The sequence below is a fragment of the Rhinolophus sinicus genome, chromosome 13, assembly GCF_057876585.1.
Source record: "Rhinolophus sinicus isolate RSI-liver-muscle chromosome 13, RSI-T2T, whole genome shotgun sequence".
In the NCBI taxonomy this organism is placed as follows: domain Eukaryota; kingdom Metazoa; phylum Chordata; class Mammalia; order Chiroptera; family Rhinolophidae; genus Rhinolophus; species Rhinolophus sinicus.
The window spans coordinates 60,839,163-60,864,400 of record NC_142513.1 but is presented as its reverse complement, the minus strand read 5'-3'; the positions used below and the strand labels follow the sequence as shown (position 1 = coordinate 60,864,400).

Sequence of the window (25,238 nt, the reverse complement as noted above, 5' to 3'; positions counted from 1 at the left end):
CCCTCGAACACGAAAAACAAAGGGACAAGAAAACAAAGAAAAGACAGAGCTTCCGGGTCACGACAGGCCAGGGAGGTACAAAATGCTAGACAAGCATTTTGGGGATGGAGCAAGTGACACAGTGGGGGGACACGTGGACAATGGAGGGACACGTGTGGACAACGGAGGGAGGCTGAAAGGGAGCAAGTGCCAGCAGAGCGGCGGGGGGTGGGGGGGGCATGGACGTGGTCCAATGCATAGCCCAACAGGGCCTGGTGTACCACCTGCAAGTGGTTCTGGGTGGCAGAAGCTGGGTCAGCAGACACAGATGCGGGGGGGGGGGGGGGGGAGGGGCCAGGAATGGCAGCAATGGGAGGCCGTGGAGGTTCACCCTGAGAAGCCACTACAGGACTGTTAGTAAGGCATGACCTCAACCGATTTCTCCATTCCTCCTTTTAGAACGACTGTGGCATTTCCCTCTCTCTTGCCCCAACACTTAGCACCCTGGACTAGAGCTGCTGATTCTACACTGACTCCAGACTAGAGTTACCACTCCAAAGGAGACGCCCCACCACCTGGCCTGACCCCTGGGCCCATCCCTTTGCTCCAGCAGCCCTGGCCCATACGTCAAGACCATGTGGGGAGGGAGAGCACCACAGACTGAAACGCAGATGCCCCACGACCAGGGGAACGGGCTCACTTCAGAGCAGACTCTCGCAGGATGAATTTAAGATTTCGGGGTGAAGCTAAAGTCTCTAGTCTGGTGGTGGGAGAAGGGTGCCTGGGGGGAATGACGGCTGCCAGCGCGGCAAGCATCACAACTCACCCATTTCTGTTAACATTTTATTTTGGAAATGTGTGAACATATCACAAAAGTAGACAAACAGTGCAATGAATCACCATGTAGCTTCAACAATTGTTGAAATTTTGCCCATCTTATTTCACCAGTCTCTCCCCGCCCCCCCCGCCGCATCTCCCCACCATACTGATTATTTTAAAGCAAATCCCAGACATCACATAATTTCATTTGCAAATACTTCCATCTGTATCTCTAAGAGATAAGCCCTCTGTCAACATAAGCAAAACACAATGTTCACACCTAGAAAAATTAATAATTGCTTAAAATCATCTGACAGCCACTTGGCAATCCTATTTCCCCAATAGACTCATGCCCTTTTGCAGACGTTTTGTTTGAAATAGGATGCAAGTAAGGCCCACATATTGCATTGGATTGATTTGTCCCTGTCTTAGTTTGGTTTCCCCCAGAAACAGGTCCCGAAGCGATGATTTAAGCGCAAATAGTTTATTTGGGAGGTGATACCAGCCAAGTTGGTGGGAAAATAGGGAAATGAGCCAAGGAAGGGAAGAAAGCCAGCAAATCGTGTGTGCCCCTGGGGACAAATGGAGCACAGACCCTGCAGGAGATGGTGAGGGGCACCCCTACCCCCAGCATTATCACAACCCCAGGAGATGGGGGAAGGGGCTCTTTATCCACATCTCCACCCAGCACAGGCTGAGGACAGCTCCCAGGGACATTAACTCTCCAGGCCATTAATTCTCTGGCACTCTGCTCTGCCTGCCACGCATCATCTCGCAGACAGAAGAGAAGCCCACAGGCAGAGGCTCACAGACTTGCCAGCAAGCAGCCTCCAGCAGGTTGTAGAGACAGAAATGGAATGAATGTGGCACCAGCTGTATCTACCCCAGTCTCGTAATAATCTCTTTCACCTACATTCCCCCATCTCCTTTTTTGCCATTTATTTCCTGGAGAAAAGGTGTCATCTGCCACACTCCAGATATGGTGGCTTGTGTCCCCATGGTGTCATTTAACGTGTTCCCCTGTCTTCTATATTTATCGCAAACTAACTCGTTAGAAGATTGATCAGATCCTGATTCCATTTTTTGACAAGAATACCTAGAGGCGATGCCGTGTCCTTCCAATAACATCACATCCAATTACATCAGGGAAGAAAGGGCCTCTCCGAGCTAAAGGTCTCCCCCTTTTATCAGTTGGTTGTGTTACTTAATTCAGCATATTCCCAAGTGGGCCAACCTCTCTCACTGGGCCAACAGGAAGGGGACCAGTCAGGCTCTGTGTTACTAAAGGCCTTGCTGGAACATTTCAAACAGGGTGTGCTGGCAACTTGGAAGACACACCTGAAGATGTCACTTCCTCCCTCTCACTAGTACCCCTTTCGAACACCAAGCTCCCTTTGAAATCAACAACAGAACAGCGGAAGCACCACGGGTATTTCCCTGACTCAGAAGTTTGGGTGTGTGACTGTTGACAATTCAGCTTCACCCGAGTCCAAAGCAAACAGACGTCCAGATCCTATCACCACATCTACACCGGTTCCCAAGCAAAGTGTACCTTCCTGGGTTGTCACACCCATAGGGTTCCTGCTAAAGAAACAGACCAAGGCCCCCCGAAGGAACGCTAACCTTAAATTCAGAGAATAGCCTAGTCCAAAGCAGTGTATCCTGCAATACCGACAAGGAGACGGTCTTCAGCCACTGGTGCTGGGGAAAGAGCGTCACTGGATTTTGTTTGACCATCCAAGGTCACTTCTTGCGCCATCAAACTTTCTCCAGAGTGGAGTCCATGTCGTCCACGTCACTCACCCAGAAACACGGACTGACCATGTGAGTCAGGAACGCTGCCCACCACTGGTGGGAAGGCATTTCTCTTGATCTCTGTGATGCCAGTTCCTCCAACATCCCCCCAGACTAACAATGTTCCAGCCTATACGTCTTCTTAAAGCCACCAGCACGTCACCAGCTTCTCTACTCACAACACTCCGACACCAAATTTGTGGTTTTTTCCTCCACCCGACAACCAATTCAATTCTGACACGATCCACCTGAGTTGGCCTCCGGCTCCAGAGGCTGAAAGGCTCCGTCCGTCCCATGAGACTGCCCTCACCTCAGAAGCCAGTTACAGGTTTCGGGGCGCCAGGTTACCCACACTTCTATGTGACTTGGCTACAAAGTGAGGGCTTACCACAATCTGCTCCTCAGGTTTGATAATGGGCTAGAACGGTTTACAGAACTCAGGAAGGCACCACGGTCCCTCCGGTTTATTCTCAAGACACAACTTAGCAACAGCCAAGTGGAAGAGACGCAGAAAGCCAGGAAGTAAATTGGGGACACGGACGTTCCATGCCCTCTCGGGGCACACCACCCTCCCAGCACCTCAGTGTGTTCCCCACCCAGGAGCTCTCCAACCCCCTTCATTTAAGGGTTGTTGTGGAGGTGTAATCAGGTACTAGGCATGACTGATCGACCACTGGTGATAAACTCAGGCCCCTCCCCCTCCCCTTTCTAGGAAGTCAGGGGATGGGGCTACAAGTTCCAAGTCTCTGTCAGGCTTTGGTCTCCATTCTGCAACTATCTAGGAACCAATGCCACCTAGGAATCATTAAGCATATAAGATACTCTTTCACTCTCTGGATCCCAAAGGTTTTAGGACAGGGGTGTCCAAACTTTTTTCAACGTTTTTCACCAAGGGCCATATGCGGTAAAATACACCAACAGCCGGGCCACTCACTCAAGGTGAAGTATGTATTGCCTCACCTGGTTTATTTAAGTGAACTAAATATATTTTTGGAATTTGCTGCGGGCCAATTAACAATGGATTGCAGGCCACAGTTGGCCCGCGGGCCGCAGTTTGGACACCCGTTTTAGGAGCTATGCATCAGGAAATAGGGACAGTCACCAAGTATTTATATTTGTCTTCTATGCCAGACACTATGGGTGTTGCATATATGCTAACAGTGTCTGACTAAATTATGTCACCAAGACGCCTTGCGATGCAAAGCACAGCCCAGTGGTCTATGGGGCCTCATTCATTCTGGCCAAGGGCCACAGCCCTGTCTGTCTCATCACAGACTCCTCCCCTCACACTGGAACTGCCCACTTCTGCTTCTGTCCTGACACACACACTGGGACTTCTCAAAGGCAGGTACCATGTCTTGCTTTTCTCTGTACCCACGGGATCTCAGAGCCAGCACACAGTAGGTCCTCAGTCAGTCATCATTCCCACGTCCGCCACTAAGGTCTGCAACGACGTCTGCTCCTTCAGTGCTTCCGTGCTGATGAAAAATGGTTTCTCAAAGTTTACCTTTCTTCCCCAACACCTCCCTCAACTTCTGTCCATCATTACCTGCCGGTGGGTCCAGGTAAGGCACAGGTAGTTTACACATTATCCCAACCAAGAGGCCATCCGTTCATTCTTAGTCTGATTTTAGAGGGTTTCAGTGCTCAGAACACTGCTTCTTGGGAAACTGGTCCTATTAAAAACTCCTGGCTAATTTGTAATGAAGACAACAATTATCAAAGGATGGTGCAGCTCTTGAGAGCTGAGTCTGTCCCACCTGATGTTCAGGTGCAATCCCACCTAGACAGACCACCAAGGGCAAGATGCTCCACACGGCTGCCTTCAGCTGAACCAGGTTATGCAGCCGAGCCAACTGCGGCATCAGAGAAGCACCGCTTCTCAGCCGAGAAGTGAGCACCGGTTTCCTACTTGTCTTTAGAGCACCCTCCCCCACCTCATGCTGCCTATGGCAGATATTTCAAACCTATACACACGTTCTACTCACTACATTTACCACCAGAAAACAGACTGTTATCCCCAGGAGATGACCCAACCGGCGTCCTTGACTTCCGGTCCACCTGGAGGCTGAGCCATCCCGATGGCTTTTCTGGGCTTTCTCCACCAAGGACCAGCATAGAAGAGTCACCTGGGACAATGCAGGGCGTAGAAAGAGCAAAGCCTCTGCTGACCAAGGTCCTCTGAAAACAACAAAACACCAAGCACAAAGCGTTCACGAACGGGCAATGTTCACACACTAGCACAGCGCAGAAGCCAGGTTAGCCGAGCATGGAGACCTCTGGAGGGCCCCAACCCCGTCCTTCTCCCTGGAAGCCATCAATCTCTTCCCAATCTCGTAGCAGACAGCTGTGGGCCATTCAGTTCTGTCCCCAAAGATCCTATTCCCACACCTGGCAAAAAATGCCCCTGGCCATCGCGACAGGGTCTGGTTCCCTTTTATCTATCTGCTTGTATCTGTTTGTCTAGTTAGCTATTTCCTTTATCTCTTTAGACAACTCTTGCCAGACTCCACTAACAGGTACAAACCTGCCCCATAGGCTGTTTTCTCTTAAATTGGCCTAAAATTCCCCTGCTTGATCTCATTTGGAAGTGGCATTTTAGTTCATACTCTTCTTTTTAAACAGAGGTGAAGGCCCAGAGGGGTTAAGAGACTTTCCTGAGATCGCACAGCAGCAGTAGATTGAAATCTAAAACTGCTGTGCCCCAGGGTTACCGGACCATTCAAGTTGAAAGGAACTTTGGGTTTGTAGTTACGGAGAATAATGCAGCTTACAAATTCTTCAAACTGGCCCTGGGCTATGAACTCTGCCTAAGGAGTGGGTAATAGAAAAGCAGTTGGGGGAGGGAGGGGCAGGTGTGATCTGCAGAAGCCTCCCCCAATCCTGGGGGCAGTAAACATCCCGGAGAAGTCAACTGGATGATGGTGAAAACTGGAGAAATGGAAGTAACAGCAGTTGACTCTGGACAATGGGAATTGGAGGTGGTTTTTTACCTTCCGCCCTTCGCTTTGCCATGCTGCTTCAGTTTTCTGCACATGTAGGCATTTACCATCTTAATCAGGGAAAGTCGCACTCAGGAACCAGCCTCATGTCCTGGGAATCCTACAAGATGTAACATCTGCCTGGAGCATGCCGTCAGAAGAAATGAAACCACAAAACAGACGGCTATTTATAAGGCGCCCCATCTGCCAGTACAAGCAGTGCTGGGGTTTTGGGCGCCCATTCAACCCTGGGGCACAGGATTACAGCTTCAGAGCCGGCCAGGATCTTTGTCAGGAAGTCGCGTGGGTCTTCTACGTCAGGGGAGGCAAGTGCCTCACGGCCTGGATGCCACTGACGTCCCCACGAAAACTAACGAAGGGAGCAGGGAGGGGATAGCAACAGGTCTAAAAAAGCTAAGCGTCCATACGCCATACACCAACAGCAGAAGGACCTTCTACTGATGGGAAGGAATTCAAGTGCAGAGCTGCTGACCAGTGAACACCAGCCACAAAACCCAAGTGGCTGCAGGGCACAGCTGAGCAGAGCACACACACCCCTTTCAGCACGTTGTAGGCTTGTGTATTTATCATACAATTTTCTAGCAAGTGGCAGGCAGATGACCTGCTCTAACGTGGGTCTTGAGGAACACGCACCGTTTTCTAATTCACACAGAAAGCACCACGTGGGTTACCAGTGACCCATCAACACATGGTACACACACCGGCTGCTCCAACACAAAAGCCTCGAGATATTCAATCCAACCCACATAACTGCCCACAGTGCTGGGATTCCAAGTCCTTACGTCTCATCAGTGCCTCATCTGTCCTGATTCTACAGCTCCCGGGAGCCGCCCACGTGATGCAGAAACGACCAGACTAACTGCATTCCCAGGTGTGTGGCCCCTCACCTGGGGACAGCGCCTACCTACAGGCAGGTGTAAATCTTCATGCCATGAAAGACGGGTCAGAGGTGGCCTCAGGCCTCAGGGCCAACATCCATTGTATCACGTGTCAGAAAATGGATGGGGACAGAAAAAGAGGGAAATTACGTCTGCCAGAAAGAGGTGCCGCGATGAGCCACAGACCAGAAGTGCCCCCACTGGAGACACCAGGTCGGCCCTGGCCACAGTCTGTGAGGACAGGGAGGGCACATGAGAGGACAGCCTGTCACGTCCATGCGCCAACACTGGTGCTTGTCACGGAGAAGTAAACAAAACACAACAGTCGGAGGCCTGTGGCCAGACCTAGAAGCATAAGAGAAGAAAAACGGTTCCTCGAGGAACAAACTCAGACCTTCTGGCACAAAACTTGATGCACCATGAATAGAAACTGCAATAGGAAATTAGGGTACATTCCCCCACAATGGGGGGGGGGGGCACATACGAAATAGAAGAGGCAAATATACCCACCAGAATAAAGTGAGAAAAGAGAAGACTGCAGAGAAAATTAAAATACTGTAGCCAAATTATAGGAAACGGGAGGCAGAGAGAAAGATACTAACACCAGCACGAGGAAACTAGACACAGCCGAAGGGTGGGACAGGTGGCCTGGTCATTTCCACAGTCTGACGTCATGGGGAGAAGGACAAGAAGAAAACCAAGAAGCCATCAGGTGAAGGTGAAGAGAATGCCTCTAGATTTTACGAGATTTAAAAATGACCCAGCAATTCCACGCAGAGGTATATAACCAAAGGAATTGAAAAAGTACTCAAATACTTGTACACGAGTATTGCTGCGTCCTGAATGTGTGGGTCCTCCCACCCCAACTCGTATGTTGAAGCAGTCACCCCCCTATGTGATGGTATTTGGAGGTAGAGCATTTGGGAGGGAATTAGGTCTACAGGAAGTCACGAGAGTGGGGTCCAAGTGATGGCGTTAGTGTCCTTATGACAAGACGAAGACAGACCAGAGCTCACTCTTCACTGTGTAAGGAGGGCACAGCAAGGTGACCGCCTGCAAGCCAGGACGAGGGCCATCACCAAGAACCAGTCTGCTGGCACCTTGCTCTTGGACTTCCAACCTCCACAACTGTGAGAAAGAAATGTTGTTTAAGCCACTCGGTCTCTGGCCTTTTGTTATAACAGCCGATGCTGACTAAGTATTCATAGCGTCATAATGACAACAGCCAAAAGGCAGAAAGCCCCATGGCCATCAACGGATACATGGAGAAACAAACGGAGGTAAATACATACGATGGAATATTATTCAGCCATAAAAAGGAATAAACCACCAACACATGCTCCAATGTGGTTCAACTTCCAAAACCTCATGCTAAGTAAAAGAAGCCAGAAAGAAAGTCACGTGTGGTGCGACTCCACTGATATGAAATTCCCAGAGCCGGGCAATCCATTGAGACAGAAAGCAGATTGGCGGTCACCAAGGGATGGGGAGAAACTGCTTTAAAGGGTGTGGAGTTTCACGCTGGAGTGATGAAAACGGTTTGAAACTAGACAGAGATATGGTTACACAACACTGTGACTGAACTAAACGCTGCTGAATAGTTCACTTTAAAATGATTTATTTCACGTATGTGCATTTCATCTCGTTTGTTTCTTTTAAGAAAAAGAGAAATTCAAGACGCATAACCACCAAATGCAATGTGTGATCCTCGATTAGATGCTGGCTTATGCAGGCCAACTATAAAAGACATTTGGGGACCATCAGGGAAGTCTGAATGCATTTCGGTGTGCTGGCGATCGCATACTTAAGTAGAAAATGCCCTTATTTTTCAGAATATAATGTTATGATGTCTGTTAACATAGTTCAGGAAAAAAGAAAAGATGAGGCAAAGGTGGCGAAATGTTAACAATTGTGAGATGTACGTGAGGGGGTGGCGGTGGTTACTGTATTTCTCCCTGTAGGTTTACGTACAAATTTTTTCATAAGAAAGGGTTAAAAAAAAAAAAAAAAAAACTCCCAATCAAAATCCCAGCAAGTTACTCGGTGGAGATTGACAAACTGACTCTCAAGTTTTACATGGAGAGACAGTAGACCCAGAACAGCCAACACGATACTGGAGAAGAGCATAGGTGGGAGGATTGGCAGTACCTGATGTTGAGACCTTCCTCTGCAGTTACAATAATCATGGTATTGGAAAGACTAGACACACAGATCAACCCGACAGAACAGAGAGCCCAGAAAGAGACCCCCATAAATATAGTCAACTGATCTGTGACAACAGAGCAATGGCAACACGATGGAATAAAGACAGTCTCTTCAACCAATGGTTGATCAAAGGACTATGAAATTGGGACTCGATCAGCCTTAGAAATTGGGGCAACTCCCATTCACCTGGGAGCAGCTCTGAGAAATTCCTGAAAGACACAGAAGAGACGAGAATGCCCGAGGCAAGGACAGACAGGTGCCCTGCTCCCCGGTCAGACTGACACACACACTGGGATACATACGGGGCCATGGGGGTGGCAGTCCCACAGATGCCTTTAAAACAGCACTTGTGACAGTTATGAATGGAGGGAAGTGCCTTACCTAACTGTGGGCAGACACACAGAAAGGAACCGTTCACACAGCAATTACAGAGGTTCTGCCAGAGAGTTCCTCGGGCTGCATTCATCATTTCCACAAATATCAGGTATCTACTATGTGACTCTGGGACTGGGAACAGCAGTAAACAGAACACACGTGGTTCCTAACCTCACGGTGGCTATGCTATCCATCCAGTACCTACCCACTGGCCACACGTGGCCATTTACATGTAAATTGCAATTGATTAAAATAAAATTTTAGATCTCTAACTCAGTTACCACAGCCACATTTCAAGTGCCCAGTAGCGATGTGTGGCTTGGCTAGTGGCCATCATATCCACCAGCTCAGATTCTAGAACATTCTATCATCAAGAAAGGTGTTACAGGCAGTGTTGGTCTAAAAAGGCCTTTCAAGGCAAATGCACTCTTCCTTTGAGAAAGCTCCACGATGAGCCCAAGCCTGTCCCTCGCCACCCCTTCTGGGCTGACAGACAGAGCGCAGCACCTCAGCTGCTGAAACTAGACACAGTAACAGCACGAGGAAAAGTCATCTGCCACAGGAGGAAAGTTGGCAGTTCAAAATAACAGAACCAATCCGAGAAATGAAAGTACGAATGCCCATCAGAACCAGAAAGCAATGGAAGAAAATGTGAAAAGAGTTTCCTTACTTCTGTCCCCAGGCAGGATGTGTGATGATGTCGCATCTCTGGGAAAGAGAGCAACTGAGACCAAGATTTCTACCCACAGAAAAACATAACTGAACAGCACTGAAAAGTCAATTAAAAACTGAACAGCGCTGAAAAGTCAGCTTGTATATCAAAGGAAACCAACCAAAGACACAGAAGACAAACCCGAGAAAATTCTCTCAGAACTCCAAGAAAAATGTCAAGAGATTACCATGTTTGTAGAAAGAAAAGATAATGTGGACAACAAACCTAGGAGGGAGAGTAATCATTATACGTAACTTAGCAGTACGCATAATAATAAGAATTCCACAAGGATAGAGAACAGAATATGTAAAAAGGAAAGACAATTTTACATCCCAAAATATTTGGACATAATTTGTACTAAGAACTACAAGCAGGAAAACAACATCAATGTCTACCCACAGAAGGTTAGCTACAGCAATCGTTCACAAGATATAAGATGATGAATTAATATACTTAATATATATGAAGATAAATTTGAAATTTTTTGTTTGATTTGATTCTACTTGGCAATCAAGCAGAAAAAAAAAAAAGGAAAATATTAGGAGGTACTTTACAAAAGAAAAAACGCAAATGGCCAGCACATATATGAAGTCAATATATACAAATCGAAACATGTTTTTAAATTTATCACGATGACAAAATTTAAAAAGAATAACAATACCCAGTGTTGGCAAGGACATGACAAACAGCCACTCTCAAACACCACTAGGTGACAGGATAAATTATAATAATATGTTTGTCAGGTAATAAATTGGAATGACGCCCCCCCCTCTTTAATGCCATCTTCTTTTAATTAAAAAAATTAACTCCTTTCCCCACAAAAGGGGGGACGTCCCTCTAGTAGCTTTATGCAATACATGTATTTGTCTCTCAGGTAGATCTAGCTCAGGTGGAAAATATCAAATCCAAGAGCACGTCTGAAAGATGGAAATAACAGGTGTAGCTTGCTTTCTGCATTACCCAAGCCACATATTTCTCTGCACAAGTCAAAGGAGGTATTTTCGTCAGAAAAAATGATCAACTTGGCGTCCCCCAAAATGACCCTGTGCTCGGCTCTGCCCTCATAATGCATTACTCATAATGCTCTTACAACTGCACGATTAAAGAAAACCACGTCCTCGCGTCCTTTGTCAGCCTGAACCTTCAGATCTTGAACAATATGTTTGACGGGTTACATGAAACTCAAGTCAAAAACAAACGGAGGCATTTCTGAAGTGAACTATATCAAAGGGGGAGAGAGGACGGACGTAGTTGAAACGCAGCTCCACCTCAGCAGAGAAAAACTGACAAATACTGGATCCCTGGTTCCAAAACCATCCATAGAACAATACGTTCAGCATGTTTCTATTCTCCGTGATAGGAATTAGTTCCCTTATTCCACAAAGAACAAATGAATGGGCGCCAGGAAGGACAGCACATTCCAATGAACATCCTTTCAAGGTGACCCATCTCATCCATCACGAGGCAAAGGCAGACGCAAGCTGGGCCATCTCCCAGGCTTATTCCAGCCCCACTAAGTACCAGCTCTGTGCTTCGAAAAAAGTTGCGTAATCTCTGTGTGCCTCAGTTTCCTCATCTGTCAAATAAAGACAGTAGCAGCACCTTCTTCACAGATTTGTGAGAATTGTCTGAGATAAGCCTGCAAAGTGTGCCTGGTTGTTATTTTATTACTAGATCAGTGATAAACATGGAGTTTGTCATTAATTATTATGACAGTGTAGATATGTGAGTGGACAGATTCCAAAGGAAAAGAAAAATAAAATATTAACAGAAGGGTGGTAGTAGTAAGCGGGATTTTTTTTAACCTTATTTTTTTTCATTTGTGTTGTAATAGTTTTAAAATAAATAAAAATTGGAGAAATAATTTTGATGCCCCAAAAAACTAAAAATGAATTTTCCTTCAAAGGACTTTCCTCTTACATCACAACGAACATGGGAACTGTCATCACACTGACAAAGAACCTGAAAAAACTCAACAAATAATCACATAATAATAAAAACTCGCATGTATTTAGCAATTACTAGATGGCAAGGATGCCACCAAAAGCCTTGCACATATCTGCAATTCGTCCTCACCACAAGTCAAAGAAGGAGGTGCCATTACCCATTTTACAGATGAGAAAACCAAGGCACACTACGAAGTAGAATACCAACGATCACAGAGCTGGTAGGTGGCAGATGCTGTCAGTGCCCCCACACACGCAACTTTCAAACTGACGTGTGTGTGTGTGTGTGTGTGTGTGTGTGTGTGTGTGTATGTTTTCCAGCTACATGAACACCAGCCAATGTGGCAGACACACTGGAAGTGCCACATAGATAATCAGTGCCACCAGGAGCAGCCCTCAGCCAGTGATGGCCAGGCAGTTAGTAGGTTAACGCCCCAGCCTCCTCCCCCTGGTTGGGATAACTCTCGGGTGTCTCTAAGAGTTCCCCAGCCGGACTGAGACCAGGTGCCCTCAGAGGTAACTATGGGCTTCCTTCTCGTCCCTATCTCTCGTCCCCATTCCCCAATGGTTTTCCTGGGGTCTCCTGAAAACCAATAACCCAAGAAACAACGTCTCCACCAATTCCTGTCTCAAAGTCTGCTTACGGGGGCCTCCGACCCAAAAACACCATACACAGTCCAGCGCTACTACCTACACCCCCAAACACTCTAACCACTGGGCTCTCCACCCTACTATACATGAAACAACAGGGGCGCTCCTGCAATGTGGGTCCCAACGTGCTCACCTTTGAGGGATGCTGAAAATGATGCCGAGCCCTTACATCACGAATTGTTAAGTACAGATCTCAGCGTACGCAATATGGAACCACGCGGCATTTGGAGGGGCTGGTGGGAATTGAGGGACCTTCTGCTCCCCAGGGGCCCAGAAGAGGGTCCTCACGGACCAAATAATGCACTTTCTGCTCTGCTATCTCGACTCAGTCTCATTCTATTAGCGTGAAAGATGGCACTGGGAAGAAACATGGACCTGGGTTTGGGTCCCTTACCCGGAAGGGTCGGTACCCTTACCAGCTAGCGTTTACTGCACTCAGCCCTACACATGCATTCGCTCACTAAATCCTGAGTCCACTGTGTTAGCGACGGGATTCTCCCCACGGCAGAAAAGAGGATGCTGAGGCTCACAGAAGGCAAGTGACTTGTCTAAGGTCACACGCCTACTAAATGGCTCAGCTGAGACCCCAACCAGCTCTCCCCACCGGGCGGGGCCTCCTGGGTTCCGTGATGGTCTTCATATCTGCAGAGAGACCCAGCCCCCTCCTTTGCAATCCCCGCTGGGTTCACCGTCTAGGCCCACGCGATCTCCCTCACCTCACACCCACCTACTCTCACTACTCCAGATACCACCAACGAGATCTAAGGGAGCAAAGGCATAGCCTTATCAAAGAAAAAAGCATATTGTGGATTATACCTTCTTTTACCGAAGTCTCTGGGGCTTTTCATTCTCAGAGAAGTAAATCAAGTAAATCCACTAACATTTGTTCCTTAACCATCTACGCTGGTCTTCTGATATTGCACTCCTTATTTTGACGAACTCCAAAGAATTTTTAAGTATGGCAATTTCAGCTGATTTCCATTCCCCAAGAACTCCCTCTAAATCTCCCAAGGAGAAAAACTACACCGTATTTCTTTCAAATATGCCTGTCTGGCAACTCGAAAGGGTACCATCTGGTTCACATAATTTCTGCATGAAGTTTCTCTAAAGCCTATAAAACATATATGATCCACTCCCGGTGCAAAAGAAGGCAGAACATTCCATTCCCATTGTACAAACGGACTCAGGTTAACTGATGCTGAAACTGGCCTTGGGGAGCCAATGACCAACTCCCTCAGAACAGACCTTACAAATTAAAATACACGTATTTAATCAAAGTCATGCTAGAGAGGAAAGATAAACATGAAAATGACATCACACTCCGGACTTATTTTTGAGCCCTGGGAAAAGTACGTAGGGAACTGGCACGAAAAGCAAACTGGGGCTCTTTCAAAATGAAGCCAAGGAGAAGGCAAAATAAAGTTGGAATGATTAAAACAAGAAGGGAACAATGATGGAAGTGGAACGAACCCAGCAGGGGAGCGAGCAAGCACTGTTTCCCTAGGGAGGAATTACAATGGGACACATGCAAAACGCCAAGCAACCTGTAAGCAGAAAAGTTCCCGATTTCCCATGCACGTAATCAGACTACGGCCATTCTTCTCCAGCACCGCAAACTCTGGACAGAGGAGCTCAGTGTGTGACAAACAGCCAGGGAGGCATGAGCTGAGGTGACTTTTGGGTCCAGGAGTCTCCTGAACTACAAAGGCGCTCATTACAGCGCTGTATGAATACCAGAAGGTATTCCCAAGTCACCAGGATGACTGAGAAATATGTATACCAGCATCCATAAATTCCCCAAGCGGACGGTTCGGAGCAGAGGTCCGCAAACTTTTTCTGGAAAGGGCCAGACAGTCATATTTCAGGCTTTGTGCTGCATACTGTCTCTTGTCACAACTGTGCAACTCAGTGGTTACCAGGCAAAAGTGCCCACAGATAACACGTATGCAAATGAGCATGGCTGAGTTCCAAGAAAACTTTATTTATGGACGTGAAATCTGAATGGTAATTATCATGTGTCATGAAATAGTAGTCTCTCGATTTTTTTTTTCAGCCATGAAAAAACAGTAAAAATTATTAGGTCACAGGCTGTATGAAAACATAAGGGACGGGCTGTATTTGTCACACAGGCCATAGCTTCCAACCCCTGGTTGGAATACAGAGTCTAAACAGGTGACATCTGGTTCAAATGAATGATGAAGGTACCCTGAAGTGACACAAAGATGAAAAGTCAAGCAGAAGGATAGCAATGGATTTTGCTCATGCAATGGGAACAAGTACTGCACTGCACTTGTCTTAGAATGAGACGGGCCTGTCCTGGAGTCCTCATAAGACCACTCGCCAGCTATATGACCTTGAGCAAGTTTTACTTAACCTTGAAGCCTTAATTCCCTCCTTTGTAAAAGGCGGATAAGAATAGTATCTTCTTGATAAAGGTAGCTGAGGAGGAAATGTGATCCTGCCTCTAAAAACACTTTGCACCGCTCCCAGCACCTCTGCGAAATAAAGCTAATTAATTAGCTTTACGATAATGCTCGTGGCTGACAGCAAAGCCTTTTTTCCTGGATTTTTAGAAATTCTGACTCCTAATTTCTAAAAACTGAAGCTCAAAATGAAGTAAATGCCAGGGTGAAACACAAAACTAATACAACAATAAAAGGGAATTTTAACTTGGGTGCAACGTCTCAGTTATTCTGCTACTGGAAATCTGGACACCTCCGATTTCTCCCGAAGTCGTGCGCTCCAAGTCATGAAACGAGAAAGCAAGCATCAACAGCTGCTCCTTCACTTAACAAGCATTTGTGAAGACTCCTGCGTGAGCAGCAGTTTACAGTATCGAATAGGAGGGCCCAAGAAGTAACCACAATGATCTCAACACAATAAACATGATTTTATTGATGTGCCAATACCCAGGGTTCAGGGAGCAGAAGCGACAGCTTTGGAGAAGAAAGACAAGAACACAGGGAGCTGGGTGAGCTGGCGTTCTCCAGGCTCAGAAGGTTGGTGGGGGGAGGGGGGAAGGCTTTCCAGGAAAAGTAATGAACAGGCAAAGGAGTGAGTGAGCCCAGGCTGCTGCAGAAGGGAGGCTGAGGGCTGCTGGAAGGAGCTGGGGCCGCAGGGAAGATCACGCACCAAAGTAAACTGAGAGCCTACCCTGCGCCTCCAGGAACCCCATGGCGAGTCTGCAAGGGGCATGATGGGGCCAAATCTCATCCTAATGAGAAATCAACCCTTAAAAGGACAAGACCATTTGTTTTAGGTAATGGCTCTGTCTTTTCTTGGAAAAAGCACTTGGTCTGAGACATCAATTGGAATAGTAGGGATCCAGGATGGAAAAAATTCAAGGATTTGGTGAACCGTTTTTTAAACAAATTGTGCGAGTTCCATAAAATGCATGAAAATCGGTTTTTAGATACATAGCTTTTATTTGGGACATGCTAAGGCTCAACGAGAGCACCAAGGAAGGGGTTATGGCCGCCGTAGACTGTTGCAGAAACTCCCTATTGTGGCTTCCTCTTCTCAGCATCTTCCCAAATAGTTCGTATTCGCTCTCCCCACCCCCACATCTTGCCAGGATTTGCACAGACCTGCAAGGCTGCCCACCGTTTCCAACGCCTGCTTCTGCTGCTCTGCCCCCCGGGCACTGCTGCATCTCTATGGTGGCCTCACGGCCGCCTGCCCTCACGGCCGCCTGCCCTCACGGCCGCCTGCCCTCACGGCCGCCTGCCCTCACGGCCGCCTGCCCTCACGGCCGCCTGCCCTCACGGCCGCCTGCCCTCACGGCCGCCTGCCCTCACGGCCGCCTGCCCTCACGGCCGCCTGCCCTCACGGCCGCCTGCCCTCACACCTGATCACCCCCCAGTTCCCACATCACACCAGCCAAGCCCCTTCAAAGAGCCCAACACAACCGCACAGGGGCAAACGCTCAGTTCATCCAACAAGGCTTCCAGGCACATCCTTGACGCAAAGCCCAGAGCTGTCTGCACAGAGACCGTCGTTTGCTCCTAAGCAAGAACTGGCCACGCACGGGATGACCAGGAATCACCCTACAACTATTCGAACTGGAGAAAAAGTTACCCTGCAGATGAAACACTCAAGCCACGCACACCTGGTCTGGAAGGAAAACTGGGTACCGATTTGAAAAGTCGACCATATTAATTCGTCTCCCACGTGTTCCTTTTGGCCTGCACAGCTTTTTAAAATGTTCCATCCACTGCCAATCTTTCAAAAGTAGGACATTTTATTATGAGATCTGGGTTTGGAACATCCTGCCCCCCAAATCAAGAGGATCTAGACCAACAATAAGTTGGAGTTAAACAGACCATCCAGGCCGCGAGTCACTGTCCTGCTGGGTGTTTATTCAACATGAGCAGATGGTTGCTGAGCACCTACTATGTGCCAGGCAGAGTTTACAAGTCTGAGGCTGTCATAAGGGATAAACAGGACAAGAAGTGGGTACCACAGAGGACGTCCACTTTAGCAAGGTGCAGTGGATTGGAAGTACTTGACCCCGTTCCTCCATATGCCGAGGGCGGTGAGCCAGGAAACAAGAAAATGTAGTGCGGGAGAGAGGTGCCCCGATGGGAGCAAAATCCCTGAGAAAATGAGAGTAGATGGACTTGAGACACAGCGGAGAGACCAGCGAGGTGTCAGCACCTTGTTACACCAGGAGAGACAGAGGCACACTCACACCGCCTCCGCTGGTGGATTACCCGCCTCCAGACTTTTGAACAATGGCCCGGAAGGAAGAAAGAACACGGCCGTGGATGAGGAGATATGACTCCTATGTCAGGTTTGCCGGGGGCACCCACGTCATCCAGCCTGAATGAGCAGCCGCCTGTCCCGTGATGGATGATTTCAGCAGCCGGAGCACTTGGTGGCACGCATATTTGGGAAGGATTTATGCGATGCCAGAGGGAAAGACGCCACCATCTGTCGGATTGGAAAGAAAGTCGAAAGGGACAACACCGGACTTAGGAAGGTGACTGCCGCAGGTGCTGTGGTCAAAACGTGTGGGGATGACCCTGGGAAGGCATTTCACAGAAGCCCTGGAACAGTCAGAACTATTCCAGGGGGTCCCTAATCCATCGCACCCTACTGCTTCCTCCAGACCCATCCCCCCAATTCAACACTTTCCCGGGTTTCCACTGAAAAGCAAAACCTAATTATCCACGTTTTGCTGACGGAGACTCTCCAGCATACATTCACTTATTATTGAGCCAAATAAAATAGTGTACGGTACTGTTAACTGGCAATTTTATTTTCTGGGTAAAGCATGCCAACACTAGCTCCCCCAAATACACATAATATGCTCCCCACTTAATTTTGGGAAACATAATTTACATTCCATTTATCAATAAAGCTGAAAATTTAATCTGAAAAAAAATCACCAAAAAAAAAATTTTTTTTTTTAAATCCGTGTGTGAACGTGCATTTTTACATCGAATCCCAAGTGATACCCTAAGTTACATTTACTTTAGAGAAAGTAAGTCACCTGAAGTAAGAAATGTTTGGGTTTTATTGTGTCCTTCAGATACTATAAAAATCAAAATCAATCAGGTTTGACCATTTAACTCTAGCACCTTGCTTTAAAAAATAATTACTGCATAGATTTACCAATTCATTTATCAAGAAATCCATGTAGAAAGGAGCAAGAATGTTTTTAGCTTATCATATTTTCTGATGCATCTAAGAGAAAAAACTAAATCAGTATGGATTTTGCAAAGTGCATTTTTCTCTTTCTCTCTAATGACAAAGTGTAACAAGAGACCTTCATTGCTTCCCTAGAGATTCTCATAATTTACAGAGAATATCCTTCTCTGAAGCGTTTCCCCATAAATGGCCAGCCTGTCATTACGGGGTAAATGTCCATGCCCCTTGTGACCGCTCATCATTTTTCCGGTTAATGCATTAAAAGAGAAAGGGGGAAACGTTACCCAAAAACAACCTTGGTTACATTCCCACGGCCCTTAGCTGGGTCCCATGACAGAGGTTAAAGGGCACACCTCCATAAGGGCAAAAAGAAATCAATTTACCATGAAGCCCACAAATGTCATCACCATCTAAGGTCACCAGTATATGGTTAGTTCCGAGAGAAGAAGACAAAGAGGCAAGATGAAAGTGTTTTCCCTACACTCGTGGGATGGGGAACAAGGCTCCAGGAAGTCCAGAAAGAGACAGACTCTGGCTTACCCAGGTCAGGGCAAGCAGAGGGGTGGCCTAAGCAAGCTGCACCCCCAACAACTGCTGTCCAGAGAACGCCTATGAAATGAGCACGATTGCTACAAATCACGGGGTGATGACACTAGTGTCATTACTGTAAGTTATATTCATTTTGGTCAGGCCCGTTTCCCAAGAAACCACAGAACCCTCTCTAAGCCATGTGTGTGTGTCTCTAACAGCTCAAGCAGCGCCCTACCAAGAGGAGAGTAAATGGCTCTATTACAAAATCTTGAGAAGAAAAAGGGTATTGAATTACGAACTTGGGACACTTGGGTTCTAGCCCCAGATGCTGAGGGGAATAATTAATTACATTTTGTTTTGAACGTGTACTTGTCTCATTTTAGTTTATTCCTTCCTCTTTCCTGTTGGTTTCCAACATGATGCATAATCCCTGGGTTTACAATTTTTTCATTCTCAGTCAAGTCAGGGGACTTTTTTCCCTCAGAGATAGGTAAGGTGTCAGGAAAGAAGGGAGGTTATAAAGTTATTTTACCTTGCCTACCACTGAGAAAGGTCACCTCAGTTTGTCATGGTTCTGGTTCCTGGTAAAAGATAACCTTAACAACTTTGTCTTTCTATGAAATATTTTAAGTGAATTACCTAAGAATTTCAGAATTGATACATACACACACCCACACACGTACCTTATTGAGATATAATTCGCATGCCACACAATTCAGCCATTAAAGTGTGCAATTCAGTGGTTTTTCGTATATTCACCGAGTTGGGCAACCATCGCCACAATCAATTTTAGAACAGACATAGCTTCTAAATCCTCTAACCCATCACACAGAGGGAAACCAAGGTCCACATGGGTTATTAAATGAGTCACGTTCCCAAGGTCACAGAGCTGGCTGGTGGCAAAGCCAGGCCTGGGTCTCTGGGGATAATTAAGCCACTGACATCATCCGGGACTCCCTTCCCCTGACCTGGGAAAGTTCTACATGAATTAAAACCTGCTGTTAAAATGTTGCCTGAGAAAAAGATCTGGCATTTTTTTTATTATCGTGCTTCCTCTTATTATATCGAACCCAGTCTAATTTCTATACCAACTCTGTCACATTACACGAGTTCTTAGAAAGACTTCTAGAACAGATAAAAATGTATCCAAGGGGCACTTTGAACACAAAAGGTGGTTTGTCAAGCCCAGAGAGAACCTGTGATAGCTTGCTTTCCAGATAAAGTCACAAAAGAGTTCAGCTCATGCAAAAGAAAGCTAAAGTAGACCCTCTGCTCATTTCATCTGTAATGGACTGATTATGGGTGGTTAAACCAAATGACCCCCTCACTACCATAATAGTTTTCCAATATCAATAACTTCCTAAGATTTCAACCCTTCGTCACGCCGGTTAGTGGTCAGAAACCAACCCGCTGAATCATCCAAGGGTCATCTCTGAGATCTGCTCCTGTGAAGTTTATAATCAGTACAAGAAAATTTTCCATAAAAAAAGGTTAGTTCCCTACCCATTCGAAGGAGGCCAGTGTAACAAGCCTCTGGCACTGCCGACCTACCCTGACACTGGCCTCCTAGCCGCCCAGGCTGACAGCACCCCTCAGGTCCTAGCTCACCGCAACACTAACTGCTGGCTCTGGCCTTTAAACACCCCCCCACCCCCACCCCAGGTTTCCGCGGCACTCATCTCTGCCCTGAGTTCTACTAGTTCCTTCCTTCCTCTTCTCCTCCACCCCAATAGTTTCATTTATTCAATAAACACACACTGCGTGGCCATTGCTTATCAAGTACTGGGCTAGACCCTGTCCCTAAACGTGGCTGCTCCCTGGAGTCGGTATTTTGCTCACTGTGTATTCTCTCACTTTCATTTGCACGTATATTGTTTAATCTCCAGTTAGTCTGGAAATGCCAAACAGCCTATAGGCCCAGTCCCTGCCTCATCCCGAGCCCCAGGTCCGGATAGGCACCTGCCGCCAGGCTGGTGACACTTGAGTGTCCCACAGACCCCTCCCAGTGCTCGGGGTCAGCAGTGAATCTGCCAGCTGGCCCCTCCTGCAGGGCTGCCTACCACCCCGAATAGCACCACTGCCCACGCAGCGGCCCCGGCCAGAAACTGGCCATCACCCAGTTTCTTCATGGAAGGGGAGTGAGGGGACAGCCGTGCCTTTCAGCCTAGGGCTGAGGCAACAAGAAGAGACTCCTCTAACTCCAGCTGCTTCGGGGGCGCTAATTTGTGGGAAGAGCAGGATGAGACCTCCTCATCTGTCCACCTGGTTCTAGCAAAACTGGGGCTGAAGGAGGGATGGAGCAACAGGTCCAGGGGTGCAGGCATGGGGTGTAGGATGGGTTTTACAATGGCCGCTGTGCCACAGCTGGAGGCTGCTCTCCGGGAATACAAATTTGTTTCTCAACACACACCCCAATTTCACGCCTCCTTCCCTGTTTTCCCGTTTCCTCTGCTCAGCACGCCCTTCCTCCTTTCCTCCCAACCTCCAACCGTAATTCCTCCTCCTATTTAATTCTCCAAGGAGGTCTCCTCCTCCAAGGAGCTTTCCCAGAGGCCCCCACGGTGTTGTCTGCCACCCTCTGCGCGTGGAGGTATGTATAGCACTGTTTGTTTACGTGTCTGTCTCGGTGTCTTTCCACCAGACTGGCAGCCCTGTGCCAGCTCCAGGAGCCTGGTGCCCAGTCCCAGCGAACCCCGGGAAGGCTGTGGGGGAGGAAGGCCGGCGGTGGGGAGCCCCGGCCGGAGCCGGGCGCCGTCCGGCGGGTCCGCTGCGAGGCGCGCGCCGGGAGCGCAGGGGCCCCAGCCGGTGCCGAGCACACGGCATCCCGGGGCCTGCGGGCGTCCGCGCACGCACCTCGCTCCTCGGGTCCTCCTTCCAGCGACGGGCGGGAGAGGCACCAGCCGAGCCTCCAGGCCTCCGGAAGCCCAAGCTCTCCGGCGCGAAGACCCCGCCGCCGCCACCTCCTCTGCCCCGCTCAGACCCTCAGAATTACAGCGGCTCCCGCGGGGGTGGAGCGCGGGCCGGGGGCTGGGGAGGACGAGGCGCCACGCAGCCGGGGAGCGAGCCGGCGGCCCGCGCTCCACCCCAGGCGGGAAGACAGGGAGCCCCAGACAGGTCCCTCAGGGCGCCAGAGCCCCAGAGGCCCCGGAGCCTCGGGGACCGCGGTGCCCAGTCTGCCCTCTCTGCCCCGTGCCCCCTACCTGGCTGGCTTTGTGGAACTGCTTCTTCAGCCCCGCCACCGACATCGCGGCGGCGCCCGGCCGGGGGTGGACGGTCTCTGGGCTCGGCCGGGCCACGCGGCCACGACGCGCTGGGGGAGCCCGGTCCCCGCGCGCAGGGCTCCGCCGGGCCCGCCTCCCACGGCCACGGCCACAGCCGCTGTCACACTCGCACACACGCGCGCACGCAGCTGGCAACACGGCGTGCCAAAGCCCCCGCACAGCCCATTGGCCGAGCCGCGGCGGTATGCAAATGAGGCCGCCGGGGCCGCCCACGCTTCATTGTTGCGTGGAGACCCGGAGGACCCCAGCTGCAGGGAAGAGCCGCCTGCGGAGCTGGGCGTGGGGAGGTCGGCGAGGGCAGAGCGCAGAGCCGCACCGCGCTCTGGCTGCGCGCAGGATGAGAGGCGCCCGGCTTTCCATTGGCCTCGGGTGGTGGGAGAGGGATCATCTCGCTAAGCTTCTGGCACTTGTACGTCACCTGCTTTTACGCACAGGCGACATCGCCTCCCTCTGGCGCATTTGGGTAGGTTTCTGCTTTAAGAAAGGGACGCCCCAAAATGCGCGTAGGGGGAGAAATGCAACAGGACCGGGGACCTGTGGTAGGAGGAAGCGGCCTGTGGGCGGCGAGGCTGTTTGTTCGCGCCCCACGCCGTGCTCTGGGTACAATCTGCCCAAATGATTTGGGTCCTCCAGGAGGCCGAGTCACCGGGTAATTTGCTGGTAAATATGGTTCTTGTCTCCCCGGAGCACTCGGCATTAACAGCAGCTATCTCCAAGGAGCCATCAACAGCGCGCTCCGTCCCTGGGGAATTCGTGAGACGCGAGACCCAGCTGCCTGGGTAACTCCTACCAGCTGTGTCAGTTAGTGTCATTTTGCACAGGGGCCAAAAGCCTGTGTATCCACAGCCGAGGCCCAGCCAGGGAGGGGCCTGGAGCCTCCCGTTGCTGCCCCGTCCATTCGAGCTGCTCCCAGAACGTCGGCATCCGTGCTTCATCTGGCCCCCAAAGGCCCCGAGGGTTCCCAAGACCTACAGCCCCTTCTTAGAAACGCTTCACAGGCAGAAACTTGTGGCAACTCCAGGCTCCGCCTAAAAGAAAGACGCTCCCCTTTTGGGCCCTCCACCGATGCCATCTGTGGCGACCAAAAGCCCAGGTTTGCCCCGGTTCCTGCCTGTGCCCTGGCGTCCACCGCTGGCATCTGCTTTTCTCCAGGACAGAAGTCACACAGCCTCTCCTTAGCTCCCACGTCCTTTATTCCTGCCTCATCAAGTGAGGACTGGGCTGGTAACTACACCGCCCGGTGCCTCAGTTTCCTCACTTTCCCTTAGAAAGAGTAGACAGGAGCGAGCAGAACCATTCTCCCCCCGATGTGGGAGGAAATGAATGACCTTAGTGGCCATCGGAGAATTAACTACGATGGCTTGGGGCTGACACCAGCCACAGGTAGGTAAGTGAAAGATGTGAGGGTGATGACGCTTGCGTCAGAACAGCACAGCAAGCTGGCCTGTCCACACAACAGCAGGCTCCCCCCAGGGCAACTGCAGCACTAAGGCAGAGGCAGCTGGGCTCCAGGACTGGGGTCAGGGTCCCCCGTGTCCTGGGCTGGTCCAGGGCTGCCTGGAGCATGCTCACTTGCCTTCCTTCTCTATGTCCAAGAGTTGTTTAAACAGCACAGGTCTGAAGAAACTCCCCCCTAAACCAGTCTGCTGTGCACTTTGGGAAGAGGGTGGGTGGGTTTGTTTTTGTTTTAACTTTTTGGCATTTTTTCCCCCCATGGTTGATAGAATATTCAACTTCTCTACTTCAATTAATTTTGGGAATTTATCTCTTCATTTAATCAAGTGTAAAGTTGCACATTAGAATCTCATAAATTCTAAACTTCAAAATCTTTCATAGACATTTTTTTTCTTTTGCAAAACTATTTGTTTTTCTTAATTTTTTTCAGTGATTTGCCAACTTGATTGGTTTTTAAGATATTTCATGAGCATATTCATCATTGCCATCGTTTTTATTTTGTCTCATTAATTTCTTTATGATACATTCCTTCCCTTTTGTTCAGGGGATCGAAGTTATTAACAAAGGAAACTGACCCTGGTTAACATAAACTGGAAAAGAATGTCTGGCGAGGATATCAGAAGTTCAGAGACTCCGAGGGATTAGGGATTAGGGGGCCAGGTGGGGCCTTGAGCACTAACCGGGAATCTGAGTGGTCAGATCCCCAGCATGTCCCGTGCCCACTCATGGGAGGTGCTGGCTCAGCCACCGGACACTGGCTTCGGGCACTAGAAGGAAGGCTAAACTGTTCCTGCTTCTTTCAGGTACTCACTGAGGACTCCAGTCCCAGGCTGCGTCTGACTGGCTCAGTCTAGATGACCTGCCCAGGCTCTGGATGTGTCAGATCCACACCTGAGGAAGAAGCTTCGGAGGCCAGGCAGCCAAACAACGGACCTAAAAACAGTAGCAACACAAATACTGGTCAGGGGCTCCCGAACCTCTCCATTGGAATGTGTGGTTTATTTTTATTCTTCTTTGTTGTATAAACAGCACTTATATTACTATGAATTTTCCTCCTGAGTATGGCTTTGTTTTCATCATACCTCGTTTTCATCATGCAATGTATGTAGTTCTCCTGATGATTTTCTTAATAAACTTGTCATTGCAGTTTTAATTTCCTTTTTGATCCAAATGTTATTTGGGACGATTTTTTAAAATCTTCTCTAGGTGGTTTGATTTCTTCTATTCATTGTCTATTAAATTCTAGACGTGTGGTACCATTGTCACATCTTGAAGTTTCTTTTTCACATGGCCTACTATGTTACCTTTTACGACTGTACCATTTAAATCAGGTATATTCTGAGTGTCTAGGGGACAGTTTTCAGTTCATGTGTAACAGGAGGATGTGTTCTACCACAGCAAATAGCTCCGAGGGAGATTTAAACCCCTGCGAGCTGGAGCCATGTCGGCCTGTTGAAGCCTTCCCCTTCACATCACTGTCACCCCTTCAGTGACCCAAGGACCCGTAGCTCTTCAGTCTGTTTAGGAAGGAAGGAGTATACCAATGTCCTGAGCTATTGGACAGAGCCGTCTACGTGGAATGAAACCAGAGGGGGGTTGGGGGTGAGGTACAAACAAGCATCGCTCTAACCTGAAGGATCTTTGGGTTCGGGAGTCATCACAGGGCGATGGCAGGAGGGAGGCTGTGATGGTCTCTGTCATCAAACCTGTGGCTGATACAGCTCCACAGGGCAGTTCTGGGCAGTCCTTGGAGCGCTGAGGTCAAATACTGATGTCTTCACTAATCCTAAAATGTCAGCGTAACCAGACTTCTTAGCTGGTAACTTTGTCTCTCTATTGTCCCCTTTAAAAAAAATGCTCTCACCCAATTCCCTTCTGGGGAGGTATCCTGGGTTGCTCATGCACAAAAGAGAACGGTTTTGGGCCCGGTACATAGAAATTCTGCAGTGTGCCAAGTG

General features: G+C 48.8%; 1 protein-coding gene and 1 long non-coding RNA gene across 4 annotated transcripts in view; one reads left to right on the top strand and one right to left on the bottom strand.

The window, feature by feature from the left end:
• Positions 1-22,181, bottom strand: part of SH3GL3 (SH3 domain containing GRB2 like 3, endophilin A3) — a 61,899-nt gene extending 39,718 nt beyond the window's left edge. Inside the window, exon 1 of one of the 2 annotated variants that reach the window (XM_019743532.3) lies at positions 21,745-22,181. In XM_019743532.3, the coding sequence (XP_019599091.1) occupies positions 21,745-21,789 (45 nt within the window). In that variant the 5' untranslated portion in view covers positions 21,790-22,181. The remainder of the gene's footprint in view (positions 1-21,744) is intronic. The other variant, XM_074317512.2, reaches the window with a different exon arrangement.
• LOC148756098 (uncharacterized) lies at positions 20,602-24,536 on the top strand. 2 transcript variants are annotated; one of them, XR_016018286.1, is made up of 2 exons: positions 20,602-21,134; positions 24,084-24,536. It is a non-coding gene; the product is annotated as an uncharacterized LOC148756098 (long non-coding RNA). The 2 variants fall into 2 exon arrangements; XR_016018285.1 differs by lacking the exon at positions 20,602-21,134 and adding an exon at positions 22,157-22,288.
• The last annotated feature ends 702 nt before the right edge of the window (positions 24,537-25,238 follow it).